Genomic DNA, 18,465 nt, shown 5'->3' with positions numbered 1-18,465 from the left:
ATTTGTACTGCTCTAATTACGTTGGTAACTAGTTTATAATAGCAATAAGGCAACTCTGGTGTTTGTGGTATATCTTCCTGAGAGCCCCCTGAGACTTTATATAACATAAGTGTTTGGGGTGAAAGAAAACATGTTACCAAGATGTTTTAAATTTTTATTATTGTTATTTATCTGTTATTGTAAGTGCAAAATTGTCCTCTGTAGTGGTCATTAGGAAGTAAATATGAAAATATTTACATTACAATAGGTGAAAAACATAGTTGTGGCATCCGGGAGTCCACTACAGAGGACATTTCTTGATAATCTCTATTTTTGGCTATTATTTAATGTGAACAAATTATTACACAGTCCTGACAACTCACTTAACTATTCCTGAGATATTCACTTACTAGAAACAATTTGAATATCAAACTCACAATAATTATAATTAATATTTACACACACTTCTTTAAAAGAAACAGCAGACATTTTATTTTTGAACCAAGAAGATAAAGTTGTCAAGGTCACACTCCCACACATGGGATATCATTGAAAAGCCCAGAATGTCCTCAGAAGGACAACAGGACTTAATACAGTGGCTTGTATGGCCTCAGCGATACGGACCAAGAACTGATGTCCACTAGAGAGGACAAAAATGATATGGCCAATATACCATGGCTAAGGGCTGTCTCCAGGCACTCTGCGTTGGGTTGTGCGAAGAACAGACCTTAGTCGTGGTTTATTAGCCATATATCACACCTCCACGGGCCTTATTGCTTAAATACAACATTATAATAACACAAAACTCTATAACCTCTTGATTTAACTTTTCTTCAGAAGTTCTCAAATTAATATTTGTTTAAATTGCCTTGGTTACCCGGTATATCAAACAAAATAGTGTTGAATTAAATATCAGATAAGCGATTTTCTTTTCCATACTACTGCCGCGTTCAAAACAATTGGGAACTCGGAAAAGAACGATCTCCGACTGGGAAAAATCGATTTGAACAGTCATCCAACTCAAAATTCCAACTCTGGAACTCGGGCCTCTTTCTAGAGCTCCGACTTTCCGACCTGAAGATCACTGACGTCATGATTTGACCTCGTATTTTTCCGAATTCCCAGTTGTTTTGAACGCGGCATAAGATACTATCCCTACTTATTTGACAGGAGCTGGAGAACCAATCCAAACGAGGAGCTGTGTCAGCAAGGATGTGACGTTGGCGCACGAGGGCAGTGGAAGTTCTTGCCATTACACCTCGAGCCCTTGCGCGCATTCAGCGACTTGCAAAGCAACCGTGTGTTCAAAAAGTATCTCATAATCTATCCATATACTTTAAAGAGCGCGCAATCTGCGTTGTTGCAACTTCGAACACCGCGATTTATTGAATAACCATTCGGTTCTTCTGACGGACATAAACAGAAAACAAATGGGCATTTACATTTAGGCTACTTTAGTTTGTGGTCCTCGTTTTAGCTTATTATGGCGCAGCCGGCAGAGAGAGGTATGGGGCCCAGAATAATTATATTATGTTTAGTTTTTTTTCTGTCCATAGAGAGGGATAATCAAATTCAGAGATCCATTGCCAAGAAACCCCTCTTGAATTGTGCAACATCAGAAATAATTTTTGTAATTGCTTTGTTGGCAATCTTGGCTCACTGCAAACTCCACAAATGTCTTCTGTTTATATTTATTATGGTTATTTATAACATTAATTAGTTATCGAGTATTCACTCTTTTGGTAAAATCTGTAAAGTGCAGTTGTTGGACCTGTAGCTCACACGTTGTGCAAGCTTTTGTTTCCATCCCAGCATTAACTCAAAAGATTCAACAAATTAACTGCTCATCAAAACCCTGATTAACTGACTGAAGTGTGTTAGTGCTGGGCTGGAACAAAAGCCTACACACCCTGTAGGTTTCCAGGACCAGGGTTGGTGACCACTGGCATTTAGCAGCAAGGTTTTGTGACGTGGCTGTTAGTCATATGTCATGCATCACACTGTCTTCTCACAGCATACTACCGCTTTCTGGTATTGTTCTTCAACTGTCTGCTCACGTTTGGCTCCTACTTCTGCTTCGACATCCCTAGTGTCCTCCAGGACCAGTTTCAAGGGGTGAGTCGCAGGAGTAGCCTATATAGGCCTTTACATAATGAGAGTAAAGTAGCCTTGTCACTCACACTGAATGCACTCATTTCACAACAGAGCTTAACCAACACTTCTACACACTGAGCCTAATTAATTACACACTTTGTGTTGGAATCATGAATTACACAGTGCCTAATGCACGAGGCAGAATTGGGTTGATAACAAATCACTGTTCATTTTCCCCCTGCACAAAGAATTTGACATGTGCCAATACAACAGTTATCAATGGGACAGTGGACTGTGTGGAGGGACTGGGGATGACCCCTCAGGAGTATAACCTGCTCTATGCCATATATGCATGGACGTAAGTGTAAACAACCCCTATATATTAATGAAATTAATAACTATAGGCCTTATATCTAACTATTTTCTCTCTGTCAACAGTAATGCAGTGGTGGTTATAATGGCTGGGTTCCTTATTGACAAACTGGGCAACCGCTGTAAGTTGCTATTGTCTACTCTACTGCATTAAACAGAGATTCAAAACTCTGTGACGTTTTTAATCATTGAATTCACATTGATTGAGATACTGGAACAACCAATGCTTTGTTCTCTGGTGTATGGTGCTGAATTGGCTGTTGGTTCTCCTAATGCTCTCTCTCTCTCTCTCTCTCTCTCTCTCTCTCTCTCTCTCTCTCTCTCTCTCTCTCTCTCTCTCTCTCTCTCTCTCTCTCTCTCTCTCTCTCTGTCTCTCTCTCTGTAGTTGGTGTCTTCCTCTTCTCCTTCCTGTGTGTGCTGGGGTCAGCCATCTTTGCTCTGGGTTCTCACTTCAAAGGAACAGCCTACCTGCTCCCTCTCATGCTCACCGGGCGTCTGCTGTTTGGCTCTGGCAATGGATCACTCACCAGTAAGGCCACCTTAATGTCTGATTCACACGGTAGGCTGGCCTGGTTACGCATCCACCATAGTTGCTGGAACCGTGCTGGAAAGGACAATGTGAAAAGAAAATATACGACCCAGGCCAAACACAGTACTGTTCGGCCCTATATGAATGAGGCAATATACTGCTACGGGCCGAGTTCCAATACTTTCAAAATCATCCTTCCTGCATTTGAGCCCTAAGCACCCTATCCCTCCCCCTCAGTTGTCCAGAACCGGATTACAGCGTTCTGGTTCCGGGGGAAGGAGCTGGCCCTGGCGTTTGGCCTGACCCTGGCCTTCTCCCGCCTGGGCTCCGTCCTCAACTTCTTCCTCACCCAGAGGTTCCAGGCCCAGTATGGCATGCAGTGGACCCTATGGGGAGGTAGGACATACAACGGCTGCACTTTATTTTACGGCACATAAATGACCTGGTATTTAAGTCGGAAATTACATGGTAAAACGGTAATAACACAATAATAACCTATGAGACGTTTGATTCCTAAGGATCCATTCAAACAGGCAACATAAGGCACTTTTTGGTATAAGGTAGTTGGAAATTGTGTTGAAATGGGTACGAGAAAGTACCCATTGATACCACAATTTCCTAGTAAATACTAGTGGAAACAGTAGTACTACTGTAATACCAGGTAAATATACTAGTGGGAAAAGTACAGTAAACGGAAAGTGCTCAAATAAAATTGTATAATAAAGCAGTAAGGCCATGAGGCTGTGATAAATCCTGAATTGATCACAGCTAAGGTATATATATATATATATTACAGTTGAAGTCGGAAGTTTACATACACTTGTTGGAGTCTTAAAAACGTATTTTTCAACCACTCCACAAATTTCTTGTTAACAAACTATAGTTTTGGCAAGTCGGTTAGGACATCTACTTTGTGCATGACACAAGTAATTTTTCCAACAATTGTTTACTTATAATTCACTGTATCACAATTCCAGTGGGTCTTTACATACACTAAGTTGACTGTGCCTTTAAACAGCTTGGAAAATTCCAGAAAATGATGTCATGGATTTAGAAGCTTCTGATAGGCTAATTGACATCATTTGAGTCAATTGGAGGTGTACCTGTGGATGTATTTCAAGGCCTACCTTCAAACTCAGTGCCTCTTTGCTTGACATCATGGGAAAATCAAAAGAAATCAGCCAAGATCTCAGAAAAATAATTGTAGGCCTCCACAAGTCTGGTTCATTCTTGGGAGCAATTTCCAAACGCCTGAAGGTACCACGTTCATCTGTACAAACAATAGTACACAAGTATAAACACCATGGGACCACACAGCCGTCATACCGCTCAGGAAGGAGACGCATTCTGTCTCCTAGAGATGAACGTACTTTGGTGTGAAAAGTGCAAATCAATCCCAGAACAACAGCAAAGGACCTTGTGAAGATGCTGGAGGAAACAGGTACAAAAGTATCTATATCCACAGTAAAACAAGTCCTATATCGACATAACCTGAAAGGCCGCTCAGCAAGGAAGAAGCCACTGTTCCAAAACCGCCATAAGAAAGCCAGACTACGGTTTGCAACTGCACATGGGGACAAAGATCGTACTTTTTGGAGAAATGTCCTCTGGTCTGATTAAACAAAAATAGAACTGTTTAGCCATAATGACCATCGTTATGTTTGGAGGAAAAAGGGGGAAGCTAGCAAGCCGAAGAACACCATCCCAACCGTGAAGCACTGGGGTGGCAGCATCATGCTATGGGGGTGCTTTGCTGCAGGAGGGACTGGTGCACATCACAAAATAGATGGCATCATGAGGAAGGAAAATTATGTGGATATATTGAAGCAACATCTCAAGACGTCAGTCAGGAAGTTAAAGCTTGGTCGCAAATGGGTCTTCCAAATGAACAATGACCCCAAGCATACTTTCAAAGTTGTGGCAAAATTGCTTAAGGACAACAAAGTCAAGGTATTGGAGTGGCCATCACAAAGCCCTGACCTCAATCCTATAGAAAATGTGTGGGCAGAACTGAAAAAGCGTGTGCGAGCAAGGAGGCCTACAAACCGGACTCTGTCAGGAGGAATGGGCCAAAATTCACCCAACTCATTGTGGGAAGCTTGTGGAACGCTACCCGACACGTTTGACCCAAGTTAAACAATTTAAAGGCAATGCTACCAAATACTAATTGAGTGTATGTAAACTACTCACCCACTGGGAATGTGATGAAATAAATAAAAGCTGAAATAAATAATTCTCTCTACTATTATTCTGACATTTCACATTCTTAAAATAAAGTGGTGATCCTAACTGACCTAAGACAGGGAATTTTTATTAGGATTAAATGTCAGGAATTGTGAAAAACTGAGTTTAAATGTATTTGGCTAAGGTGTATGTAAACTTCCGACTTCAACTGTATATGTGTGCGTGCGCAGGTGCCTTCCTGTGTGTGCTGGGCTTCATGTCTGCCATCACGGTCAGTGCCCTGGACAAGGTAGGCATGAAGCAGCTGGGACTGGATGGGGCCATTCAGGAAGAGTCACGCAAAGTGGTGAGTTGAATGGGCTTGGGTGGTATTCATAAGGCACCAAACGGAAGAAAACAGACTGAAACAGAGAGGGACTATCTGAACTTGTCCAATAAGAAATGCTAATTAAAGTGTTTTGGGTTGCAAAACATTTTCAAACATTTTATATTGTGTGCCCTAATGAATAATACAATCCTGTTGACTTTCCTATGCGCTTGTTGACATGGTAGATATGTCTATTTGTCTGTTTGTGTGTCTGTAGAGGTTTCAGGACGTGAAGCTGCTCTCTCTCAGATACTGGCTGTTGGTTCTCACCATCATGTTCTTCTACAACGGAATCTTTCCCTTCATAGCTGACGCCAGGTATTGATTGACATGCGCACGTATGCATGCACGCACGCACACACACAGGCAGGAAAGCAGGCAGGCACACACACACACAGGCATGCACGCACGCACACAGCCTAAATGTTCACACTTTACACTCAAGAGACTAGGGTTGCAAAATTCCAGTAACTTTCCGAAAATTCCCAGGTTTTTCCAGAAAACCTGGTTGGACAATTCTAGATTTCCAGCTTATTCCTGCCTGATTCCAGGAATCTTTCAACCGGGACATCTGGACAACCAGGGATTTTTGGGAAAGTTAGCAGCATTTTGCAACCCTAACTCAGACACACACAGTTGAATGTTTAAACAGTATGTGATTCCTCTGTCTCCCTTTCCAGTAAGTTCATACAGGACAAGTACAGTGACTACAGCCAGAAAGAGGCAGCCTACATCGCTGGTGCAGTATATGACAGCTCCCTAGTCCTCTCTGCCACTGTTGGAATTCTCATCGTAAGCCACCATTACTATACCTTATGCTGCATAAAACAACTGCATTACGGCAACCTTACCTGAACCAGTGAAAACCTCATTTATAAATCCTGCTTTGTGGTATCTGAGGTAGTCACAACAACCGTCAATTCCTAAACTCTTCATTTGTTTACTCTTTGGATTGTTACTTAGCATTTATTCTCATTATATTAAGGTGGTTAATAACACAAAACATGGTGGTAATGTTGTCTGAAAGTACTACTGGTAATATCAATCAATCAATCAATCACATTTATTTATAAAGTCCTTTTTACATAAGAGTTGTGACAAAGTGCTTTAAAGTAATTAGCGTAAACCCCAAACAGCAAACAGAAGTAGAAGCAACACAGTGGCCAGGAAAAACTAACCTTTGACCCAAAGATTTGATGTACTGTATATTTCTGACTCTCTCTCTCATTGGTGTGTCTGTGTCTCTGTTGTTGTTGTAATTGTTGACATTTGTGTGTCTGTGTTGCAGGACAACGTGGGGCTGCGTGGGGTCTTTGCTGTGGCCTGTGCTGTCCTCACGCTGCCTGTCTTCGGCCTCCTGGCCTTCACTTTCGTCCCCCCTCTGGTATCCACCATCTGGCTGGGGGTCACCTACTCCTTCGCTGCTGTGAGTAGTCCTATCAAAGAGTTAAATTGAATATTCTAATGTACAGTGCCTTCGGAAAGTATTCAGACCCCTTGACTTTTTCCACATTTTGTTACGTGTTACGTTACAGCCTTATTCTAAAAATGATGAAATTGTTTTTTCCCCTCATAAATCTAAACACAATACCCCATAATGACAAAGCAAAAACAGGTTTTTAGAAATGTTTGCTAATTTATATTAAACATAAAGAACTGGAATATTACATTTACATAAGTATTCAGACCTTTTACTCAGTACTTTGTTGAAGCACCTTTGGCAGCGATTACAGCCTCGAGTCTTCTTGGGTATGACGCTATAAGCTTGGCACACTTGTATTTGGGGAGTTTCTCGCATTCTTCTCTGCAGATCCTCTCAAGCTCTGTCAGGTTGGATGGGGAGCATTGCTGCACAGCTGTTTTCAGGTCTCTCCAGAGATGTTCGATCGGGTTCAAGTCGGGCACTGGCTGGGCCACTCAAGGACATTCAGAGACTTGTCCCGAAGCCACTCCTGCGTTGTCTTGGCTGTGTGCTTAGGGTCGTTGTCCTGTTGGAAGGTGAACCTTCGCCCCCAGTCTGAGGTCCTGAGCGCTCTGGAGCAGGTTTTCATCAAGGATCTCTCTGTACTTTGCTCCATTAATCTTTGCCTCGATCCTGACTAGTCTCCCAGTCCCTGCCGCTGAAAAACATCCCCACAGCATGATGCTGCCACCACCATGTTTCACCGTAGGGATTGTGCCAGGTTTCCTCCAGATGTGACGCTTGGCATTCAGGCCAAAGACTTTAATCTTGGTTTCATCAGACCAGAGAATCTTGTTTCTCATGGTCTGAGAGTCTTTAGGTGCCTTTTGGCAAACTCCAAGCGGGCTGTCATGTGCCTTTTACTGAGGAGTGGCTTCCGTCTGGCCACTCTACCATAAAGGCTTGATTAGTGGAGTGCTGCAGAGATGGTTGTCCTTCTGGAAAGTTTTCCCATCTTCACAGATGAACTCTGGAGCTCTATCAGAGTGATCATCGGGTTCTTGGTCACCTCCCTGACCAAAGCCCTTCTCCCACGATTGCTCAGTTTGGCCGGGCGGCCAGCTCTAGGAAGAGTCTTGGTGGTTCCAAACTTCTTCCATTTAAGAATGATGGAGGCCACTGTGTTCTTGGGGACCTTCAATGCTGCAGAAATGTTTTGGTACCCTTCCCCAGATCTGTGCCTCGACACAATCCTGTCTCGGCGCTCTACAGACAATTCCTTCGACCTCATGGCTTGGTTTTTGCTCTGACATGCACTGTCAACTGTGGGACCTTATATAGACTGGTGTATGTCTTTCCAAATCATGTCCAATCAATTGAATTTACCACAGGTGGACTCCAACCAACTTGTAGAAACATCTCAAGGATGACCAATGGAAAGAGTCTCATAGCAAAGGGTCTGAATACTTACGTAAATAAGGTATTTCTGTTTTGTATTTTTAATACATTTGCCATTATGGGGTATTGTGTGTAGATTGCTGAGGATTTTTGTTCATTTAATCCATTTTAGATTAAGGCTGTAACGTAACAAAATGTGGAAAAAGTCAAGGGGACTGAATATTTTCCAAAGCCACTGTATTGTCCCGTGTGGCTCAGTTGGTTGAGTATGGCGCTTGCAACGCCAGGATTGTGGGTTCGATTCCCATGGGGGACCAGTATGAAAATGTTTGCACTCACTACTGTAAGTCTCTGGATAAGAGTGTCTGCTAAATGACTAAAATGTAAAAATGCACATGTCTGAGCCCTATACTTTGACTATACTAAGCCTGCTCCCAAGTAGCTCTGTAATCCACTGCACATCCCACCTATTTTGTACACTTCAGCTAGTATCCTCCTGATTTAGGGTAAACACCCTGTGAAGATCTCAGTTGCATACTCCTTGCGTCCTCTCTCCTCGTCTCCTTCTCAAAACCCATTGGAGGAGGTCAGAGGGGAGGGACCTCTGGCTTTCTCATTCAATTGGATTTGAGAAGGAGTTGCATATTGTATACGGATTGGAGAAGATTCACATACAGTAGGTGACTCAAGTTGGTCTATTGGCAGTCCCCATTGTGTAGGAAAGGGATTGTCTTGTACTTCGCTGTACATTTTCTTTGAAGCACAGTGGAAATACATTTGCAATGACACAAGTGCTCTTTGTTAGTTGTATGTGTGTTGTTTTTCAGGCAAGCATGTGGCCCTCTATTCCCCTGGTGGTCCCTCAGGCAACTCTGGGGACAGCAATGGGTCTTGCTACCTCAGTACAGATGATAGGAATTGGCATATCCAACCTTGTTGTGGGCCAGATCTTGGGAACCAAGTCAAGGTAGAGCTCACTGCAGCACAATGATGATGTGATATCAGCAAATTACGTATTCTTTTTGTTGGCGTAGTGTTATGGCATGTCTGTATGTAAACTGTGTGTCTCCTGTGTGGGTAGTGATGCTAAGATCCCACTGTGGCGCTGGCAGCAGATGATGGTCTTCATGTTGGCCAACACCATCGCCTGCATCGTCACCTCTGTGGTGCTCAACATCGTAGACCACCGCCAGGTAAGACCAGACTCACTTCCTGTCTCCCTCCTTCTCCATTTCTTCTTTCACTGCCACGATACGTGTCTTTTCAATCATAAAACTCGCCTATCTAAAATAATGTGTTCAGATTGTCCAAAGTAATTATAGCACTTGAAATCAGCTCATTGATCTGAAATAATTTGCTTTTATGTCAAATTACTTGTTTTATTAGATGTCTAGAGCAACATCAACTGTTTGTGTGTGTGTCACCTCTTAGAATATCCTTTAGTCAATGTAACAATGAAGTTGTATCATTTTCTACATTTGTTATTTTGTTGTTACCTCAGCAAATCTTCTGTCTTGTATCCTCAGGGTGGGATTCTGAATAAGACAACCAAGAGATCTGGCGCCCCGCCCCCCAGTGGACCTTCAGATAGAGAACCTCTCGTGGAGGGAGAGGAGGGTCAGAACGAGGAAGAAGAGGAAGGGGCTGTTCGCTCTCCCTCCATCAACAGTTCCTAATCACCTCACTCTATTCTTAGAAGAGTCTGCCTCAGAGAGTTGAACAGAAATGTGTACACAATCAGATTTAATTGTTTTGTTTTCTTTCTCGATCTATATCTCTTTAGCTTTTTTGGTGGGATTTTTAAAAAAATAGGATTTGTCAAGGGAAAACACACCTCAGTACTCTACCTATAATCTGAAAATGGAGGTGGTCGGATCCCCTCCCCTCATGGTTCACTAATCTTGTAGATAATACTACACTTATCAGACAGACACTAAACATTGCCTTTTTGTATCATGGTTTGTGTCAATAGAGCCTTTCCCCGAGTACAAGGCTCATGTTATTGAGTGCTACGGCAACAAACAGTGAACATGCCATACAGTATTGAAATCAGCAAAATCATGTCTTCTTCACACTAAAACAATCAGGAGTTAACTAATGCATGTTTTGGTCCTTACTTCAGTGATCCAAAAGTTCTCCTTCTTTTATAAGGTTAAACATGTAAGTTGGCTACTAATTTAACCATTATTAATAGCAATTAATAAGGATTCAACAATAACCTGTTGTTGTATAACTGTTTGTTATTGTTTCTATCATTTTTTTCAGTGAGATTTATGCATATGTTTCTGTGATGCCAATAATGATTGAACAATTGGTGGAGACATCTTTAATTTCAGATAGCAAAACAATCGCTTTCGTTTACATGATGAGCTCTTTTTTTTGTAGTTATATTAATGTGATGTTTGCAGTGGCACAAAATGCTCAAGTTGATTAACATGCAGCAATTTGTAATGGCAATTACTGCCTTTCTAATCACCAAACACACCATTGAAAATAGTGAGTTTGTTAAGCTGCTTTTACTACAGGTATCTGTCAATAGTGACAACGCATGCAGCGGTTCAATGTTATTCTTTGCCAGTGTGAACCATCTATAAGGGAATGGGAATGATTTGTTTTATACTGACAAAACAGCACAAATAAAAGGTGTTGCTACTGTAACGACTGGTGTCGTTGTCATAGCTGTATTTCCACACATTTCAAAGGCTTTTTGTACAACTGGCTGATGAAAGAAACATTCAGATGTTGCAAAATGGTTTCCATCATGTACTGTACATCAAATTAGCACATCTGGCATAATGATTAGTTGAAGAACAATAAAACCATTCTAGTAGGCCTACAGCAGATTAACCGAGGGTCCTATGATGTCATTAAAGATGTTGTTGACACCAGACATATATATTTAAATCATATACATTTAAGAATGTAAATGATTAATTTACAGTGTACAGTAGTTATTCTCTGTATAGCCTACCAGGCTGGAGCAGTCTCAAGCATTGGCTAGGGAGCTAGAGGAACATGAAGCTGAACAAAACCATGATGGATATGCTGAAGGAGTGGAAGTCAAGGTGGTGTCTGAGCACAGGCCTGCATCTGGACCAAAGATCAACACATCCAAGTAAAGTTCCCAACATGTTGCCCAGGGCAATGTAGATAGCTCTACCAGCCAGGCCACTGCTAGTGAAAATCCCTGGGCAGACCTCTACTCTGTGGGACTGGCCGAGGACCACAGCGCCCTCTGTGGGCAGATAACATATGCTGCAGTCCTGATTGCAGAGTTGAAAGAGCAGCTGCAGACATACAGCGATGTAATAATAAATAATAATATGCCATTTAGCAGACGCTTTTATCCAAAGCGACTTACAGTCATGCGTGCATACATTTTTGTGTATGGGTGGTCCCGGGGATCGAACCCACTACCTTGGCGTTTCAAGCGCCGTGCTCTACCAGCTGAGCTACAGAGGACCACGTCCTGCAGCAGCGATACAGACACCAGTGTAAGATACTGTTTATTATTTTATTTAACCTATATCTATACAGGTTTGTCTCATTGAGATAAAAATCTATTTTATAACAGTGATCTTATGTTTGGCTGGGAATGGTTATCTCTATGTTGTGTGAACACAAACTCAATGGGTCAGTGTCACTATCAGGTTAGAGTCACAGTTGTTCTGTGGAGTGTAAAGTGTGTTTATATTTTATATTTTAGGTCCAGGCTGATGAGTTCCTCATGACACTGTCACTGACCATCATAACTGTCATCGACCATCTGCAGAAGAAGCTGGATGGAGCACTTGCTGAAGCTCTTGTTGGGGATGCTCAGAAGTCATACAGCAGTTAAAAGGAGGTCAGTTGCAACGACAGCCAAATTGCATTTGACCAATCACAATCAATGATTTCATGTTCCATGACCAATAACTTGACACGGTTGTATTTTCTCAATTGTTATGTTGTAGTTGGGTAATGTTAGTGACCTGGTAGACGTGAAGACTGGAGGCGCTGTCTGGGAAAGTGGAGCATCTCCGCAAAGCCAAACAGACGGGAACCTTAAAATGGGCTCCCTTTAGTGATGGTAAAGTCACTCAAAATGTTTTTCTATCCATTGTCACTTGAAGCTATGACAATGTTAAAGAGCATTGGTTTAAAGTCACTTTAAAAAAAAGTAATTATCTAAATTCTCAAGCAGATGTAGGCGGGAGAAGGTCTCAGGTCGACACAGTGTGTGATTTCCAGAGGTCATACCTTGAGCTGTCATCTGTTTATCAAATCAAATCAAATCAAATTTGATTTGCCACATGCGCCGAATACAACAGGTGTAGACATTACCGTGAAATGCTTACTTACAGCCCTTAACCAACAATGCATTTTTTTTTTTTATAAAAAAGTAAAATAAAACAACAACAAAAAAAAAGTGTTGAGAAAAAAAGAGCAGAAGTAAAATAAAATAACAGTAGGGAGGCTATATACAGGGGGTACCGGTGCAGAGTCAATGTGCGGGGGCACCGGCTAGTTTAGGTAGTTGAGGTAATATGTACATGTGGGTAGAGTTAAAGTGACTCCTTTTAATAATTCAACTGGATGACACCACTAACATCCTCTCTGCCAACCAACAACGATGAAAATGTATTCAAATAATGCACGATATATTTCTCAATAAAGATGAATTCCATAGAATTAGGAATTAGAATACTATTACATCTCAATGATGAATACCATGTATTCTCAAACTCCTTTTGATTGTGATACACAATAATTTTATTTTCAACTCATTTAATACCACAGGAGGGCGTTATATAGCTACATATGATTGCACATGCCAGGTAAATTCAGTCTTAATTGATTCAAAGTGGAATACAGAGCCTGCTTTCATTTAATTCCCAACTCAGAAAATGTAGGTCCACGACTTTTTTGAAGAAATGTAAAGGGTAATGTGCAATATTCAATTGTCAATTTCCTGCTACAGAACACTGTTAAAAACACTTAAAATACTACAAACTTAAAATACTCAAACTGAAGCCAAAGACCTTGAGGAGCCCACCTAACTTGATCCGTGTTGTTCCATAAAATTGCCAAGTGTTTCTAATATTTTCTATTGGACACACATCAATTGTAGTCTTAGTAGTGGGCGTGTTTCTTTTTCTCATTGGTTTGTATTGCTGACAGTCAACAGCTCATTCGTTTTCAGCACCTCCTCTTCGCTCGGCTGACTGGCTCCCCGTGACTTTGCTAGAGAGTGCGTTTACAGTTTTCAGCGCAAGCTACGTTTCTATGTTGCTACCACGACCACAGACAAAAATGCGTTGGACATGGCTACAAACTACAATTCCTGACGAAAGTTGGATCATTTTGATCATGGAGAATCAATTTGAGGGGAACAACAAGCGTTAGTCACCTGGATATAGCTGCAATGCATTCCGTTGACTACTTATTTGAGAAATAGGCGAAACTGCAACTCCTGTCGTGGTGTTTCTATGGAGGCTCACCGGACCATTGCAGTGAGCGAGAGGACCGGCGAAATGTCACCTGTGTAGTGTTGTTGTACACCTTGTAGTAAAGTATTTACCAAGACGAGAGTGTGGAGTACAAACGCCTGGATTCCCATATTCTGCGACGTTGTCAATTTATAAATTGGCCTGTTCAAATGTGAGCAAAAAAGTTATCACGACAGCAGCTGCGCTGTGGGAGGTACCTCGCGAGCAACAAGATGATAAGATCATTGATATTACCTAATTCTTTATCCGGTTTAGTAAGCATTAGTCGATGATAATGAGCTTGTACGTATCAAAGTAATAGGTGGACGTCGCTGTTTACATGCACCTTAAATTATGTGCTGGACTAGCTTCTTTATCTAACTAGGCTACTAAGCCATTCAGACACAGTTTTCCATTAAGTAGTTTAATGAATTTTGAATGACCTCTCACATCGTGTTGTGGAATTTGGAATGACTTTATATCATTGCCGCACACAACTTGGACAAGCGTCTAGCGCTCCAACGCTATTTACTGCAACCCACTCGGGATAGTAGGCTACACGGAGAAAGAATTGCGCAGTTTCAGAAGGGAAACGGTATCAATTGGCACCAATTTAAGCTCAGTTGGGTATTTCAACCATGTCCTCGAAAGACAATCCATGTCGGAAATTCCAAGCCAACATTTTCAACAAAAGTAAATGCCAGAATTGCTTTAAACCAAGAGAATCTCATTTATTGAGCGACGAAGATTTAAATCAGGTAAGCAAGTGTTGCCATATGTTTCACAGTCATGGGGTCATGCTCATTGCCGTAGCACCCCCCCGCCCCGCAGCCCACGAGCTTTGTGGGTGCTCCCGGAGGTCGGCCCCCCTCCAGATAGCATTAGACGTCATAAGCCATGAACAAATCATTTAGAATATCAGGAAATTGCCTTTAAAATTGCAACATTTTCTCTCAGCCTCATGGCAAAATGTGTAGAATAGCAGGAAATTAGCTCAGGGATTCTTTAAACTCGGGACAATCCTTGTCCGGCAGGGAAACTGTATTTTTATACTAGAAAAACAAATATTTTGTTTTATTCGGGCTTAAAATTTACATTGATTAGAATGTTATAAGTGAAAATATTTGTTTTTGGAATTTTCAAAGTACTTTAAATATGATTTAATATTGCAGCCTGGTCTCATAGACTAGACTACCTACAGTAAATGTAAATCCGGGACACACATCAAATCAAATTTTATTGGTCACATACACGTGTTTAGCAGATGTTATTGCGGTTGTAGTGAAATGCTTGTGCTTCTAGCTCCGACAGTGCAGTAATATTTAACAATTTCACAACATATACTCAATACACACAAATCTAAGTAAGGAATGAATTAAAAATATATACATATGGACGAGCGATGTCAGAGCGGCATGGACTAAGATACAGTAGAATAGTATAGAATACAGTATATACAAATTAGATGAGTAATGCAAGATATGTAAACATTATTAAAGTGGCTAGTGTACCATTTCTTAAAGTGGCCAGTGATTTCTAGTCTATGTCTATAGGCAGCTCTAATGTGCTAGAGATGGCTATTTAACAGTCTGATGGCCTTGAGATAGAAGCTGTTTTTCAGTCTCTCGGTCCCAGCTTTGATGCACCTGTACTGACCTCGCCTTCTGGATGATAGCGGGGTGAACAGGCAGTGGCTCGGGTGGTTGATGTCCTTGATGATCTTTTTGACCTTCCTGTGACATCTGATGCGGTAGGTGTCCTGGAGGGCGGGTAGTTTGCCCCCGGTAAACTAGTTAGTATGATATGTTACGTTTGGTATGGTTACTTAAGGCATAAACGAAAGTAGGGTGGATGGGTGGGCCAACATTTTAGGCATAAACGAAAGTAGGGTGGATGGGGTGGGCCAACATTTTAGTCATTTAGCAGACGCTCTTATCCAGAGCGACTTACAGTTAGTGAGCGCATATATATATATATTTTCATACTGGTCCCCCGTGGGAAACGAACCCACACCCCTGGCGTTGCAAACGCCATGCTCTACCAACTGAGCTACACGGGACTAACATCTAGCAAACCAAAGGTTGCGAGTTCGAATCTCATCACGGACAACATTAGCATTTTAGCTAATTAGCAACTTTTCAACTACTTACTACTTTTTTGCTACTTTGCAACTACTTAGCACGTTAGCTAACCCTTCCCTTAACCCTAACCTCAACCCTTTAACCTAACTCCTAAAATTAACCCAAACCCCTAAACCCTAGCCTAGCTAACGTTAGCCACCTAGGTAGAATTCGGAACATAGCATACGTTTAGCTAATTCGTAACATATACTACATTTAGAGGGGGGTCATGTGGGTATTTATCACTTGTGATTGGCAATTTCAGCAAAGTTCTATTTTCACAATACAGAAAGTGCACATTGTGCAATACAGTTTCCTGTGAGTTAGCCATATGTCAAATAGGCATGGTACAAAGGTTTAGGTTAATTGGACGTAATTAGTTGTTAGCCCCAGGGTATAGGCTATCATCCTTAATTCGTGCACAGATTAGTTTAACTCCCAGACATGAAAGAGCACAATGCTTGGAATGGCACTGACAGTTTTTAAAGAAGTCAACGAGGAGATGCATTAATTTGGTTAGGCTTGTCAAACACATCGTGGTTGAATGAAAAGCATATTGAATCAAATGTGTTTTATAAAGCCCTTTTTACATCAGCATATGTCATAAAGTGCTATACAGAAACCCAGCCTAAAACCCCAAACAGCAAGCAATGCAGATGTTGAAACCCCAACTTATTAGGATTTTTCCTATGGTAAGAATAAAATCATTGCTTACCTTGCACATTTTACATTGTTGCCCTCGCTTGTCATAAGAGAACTGGCTAAGGATGGCCTTGGTATAGAATTAAGTTGTTATGTTGGTGAGAAGTGCCTGGTCTTTAACAGGGGAGACACCCTAAACTATATATAATTTTGATCAGAAGACTACAGGAATAGCTGCACAGTGACAGTGCTGATTTTCTCAACGCTGTACAACCATTAGTTTTAGACGTTTGAGAGGTCGTTGGGTCAAATCTAGATATTAACTTTACAGCATATATAGCCATAGCTTTTGGTAAGCTCTTAGACACTGAAACGTCATATTATGACTAAATATGTGATTGATGCACACACACGTTGCATCCACGGAGACACACACACACACACACTCTGTCATGGTCTGCTTGACTTTAGGAGTAGTTTGTCTCTTTTGACTGGAGATACATCTTCAACTGTACACAGCACTACACATCTATTCCACGATATTCACAACAGACTGTCCTCCTTGCATGGATGAAAATAGCTTTGTGGCTGACTCTTACCTAGTGGAGTTCCTGACCCAAAAGGCTATCAAAAGACTGTTCTCATTGTGCTACTAACTGGCAGACTCTAGTCTCGTTAGCCAGGCGTCTCATCATCATCAACACCAAAGGCCCAGCACACATTACATAAGAGATACTTTGTCTCTGTGAATCTCATTCCCAACATATTTTCAGCAAGAGCTTTGGTCATTCCTTTAGTATTTGCCCTCCCCCCTCCCACTCATCCCATCTAGCCCACATTCTCTCAGTGCGGTATTACATAGTCATTACGATGGGGGGGTTGTGAGATGAACGCACCACACAAATGACTGCGTTTAACCATTGAAGGGTAAAGCTGACCTAGATCCGTCTTGCCCATCCCTTCTCAGGAGGATTCAGCATAGGCCCCCCCGTCTGGTCATGTGAGCAGAGATTGCTCTTTATTTTCCTCAAAGCACTACTCTCTCTTTTTCTCTTTTGTTTTTACCTCCTCTCATTTTCTAGAGGCAGGGGGATAACATTCTGTAACATTTCTACATTGTCTTCATCCTCCCTGTCCTCTTCCATCTGTAATACAGTCAGATATCGGCTTAATCGCAATGAACAGACGTTATGCCAGAATGGATTCCCTGCTCTGCCCCAAGATGGTGACTTTATCAATATTTAAGCATATAGACCACAAACTTAAGAGGCTATCTGAACCGAGATGTTGCTAGTGTAAAGAGACTCATAAGTTCCTTTTTGTATGCTTGACCTGTACTATACAGGTAACTGCCAAAATAAAGGAAACACTTGAGTAAGTGAGGGATACAAAGTATATTGAAAGCAGGTACTTCCACACCAATTACTGTATATATGAATGGACAAAGCCATTGATCACGTGACACCATTCATTCCTTTTTAAATTTTTTACCCCATTTTCGTGATATCCAATTGGTAGTTACAGTCTTGTCCCATCGCTGCAACTCCCGTAAGTACTCGGGAGAGGCGAAGGTCGAGAGCCATGTGTCCTCCGAAACACGACCCTGCCAAGCCGCACTGCTTCTTGACACACTGCTCGCTTAACCCTAGAAGCCAGCCGCAACAATGTGTCGGAGGAAACACTGTACAACTGGCGACCGTGTCAGCGTGCATGCGCCCGGCCCCCACAAGGAGTTGTAAGAGTGCGATGGGACAAGGACATCCCGGCCGGCCAAACCCTCCCCTAACCCGGACGATGCTGGGCCAATTGTGCGCCGCATCATGGGTCTCCCGGTCACGGCCGGCTGCGACACAGCCCGGGATCGAACCCGGGTCTGTAGTGACGCCTCAAGCACTGAGATGCAGTGCCTT

The 18,465-nt window shown here is 41.9% G+C and overlaps 2 protein-coding genes across 6 annotated transcripts in view; both read left to right on the top strand.

Annotated features, from left to right (window-relative positions):
• Window positions 1-1,274: 1,274 nt before the first annotated feature.
• Window positions 1,275-10,983, top strand: mfsd1l (major facilitator superfamily domain containing 1-like). Of its 2 annotated transcripts, none has more exons than XM_041877140.2 (13): window positions 1,275-1,484; window positions 1,994-2,094; window positions 2,322-2,431; window positions 2,512-2,567; window positions 2,831-2,974; window positions 3,212-3,370; window positions 5,389-5,504; window positions 5,743-5,843; window positions 6,206-6,317; window positions 6,814-6,951; window positions 9,153-9,292; window positions 9,407-9,518; window positions 9,852-10,983. In XM_041877140.2, the coding sequence occupies exons 1-13, from the start codon at window positions 1,463-1,465 to the stop codon at window positions 9,999-10,001; spliced, it is 1,461 nt and encodes a 486-aa protein (XP_041733074.1). In that variant the 5' UTR covers window positions 1,275-1,462; the 3' UTR covers window positions 10,002-10,983. The 2 variants fall into 2 exon arrangements, with proteins under 2 accessions (XP_041733074.1, XP_041733077.1); XM_041877143.2 differs by having other exon boundaries at window positions 1,276-1,484; window positions 2,070-2,094.
• Window positions 10,984-13,525: 2,542 nt separating this feature from the next.
• si:ch73-103b11.2 (centrosome-associated protein CEP250) overlaps window positions 13,526-18,465 on the top strand; it is an 89,718-nt gene continuing 84,778 nt past the window's right edge. For 3 of the 4 annotated variants that reach the window (XM_045220284.1, XM_045220262.1, XM_045220226.1), the window contains exon 1: window positions 13,527-14,551. In XM_045220284.1, coding sequence (XP_045076219.1) covers window positions 14,432-14,551 — 120 coding nt within the window. In that variant the 5' untranslated portion in view covers window positions 13,527-14,431. Of the gene's footprint in view, window positions 14,552-18,465 lie in introns of all 4 variants that reach the window. The other variant, XM_045220248.1, reaches the window with a different exon arrangement.

Source organism: Coregonus clupeaformis, chromosome 1 (genome assembly GCF_020615455.1).
Source record: "Coregonus clupeaformis isolate EN_2021a chromosome 1, ASM2061545v1, whole genome shotgun sequence".
NCBI lineage: Eukaryota > Metazoa > Chordata > Actinopteri > Salmoniformes > Salmonidae > Coregonus > Coregonus clupeaformis.
The sequence above is the reverse complement of the archived record's forward strand: the minus strand, read 5'-3'. Positions and strand labels throughout refer to the sequence as shown.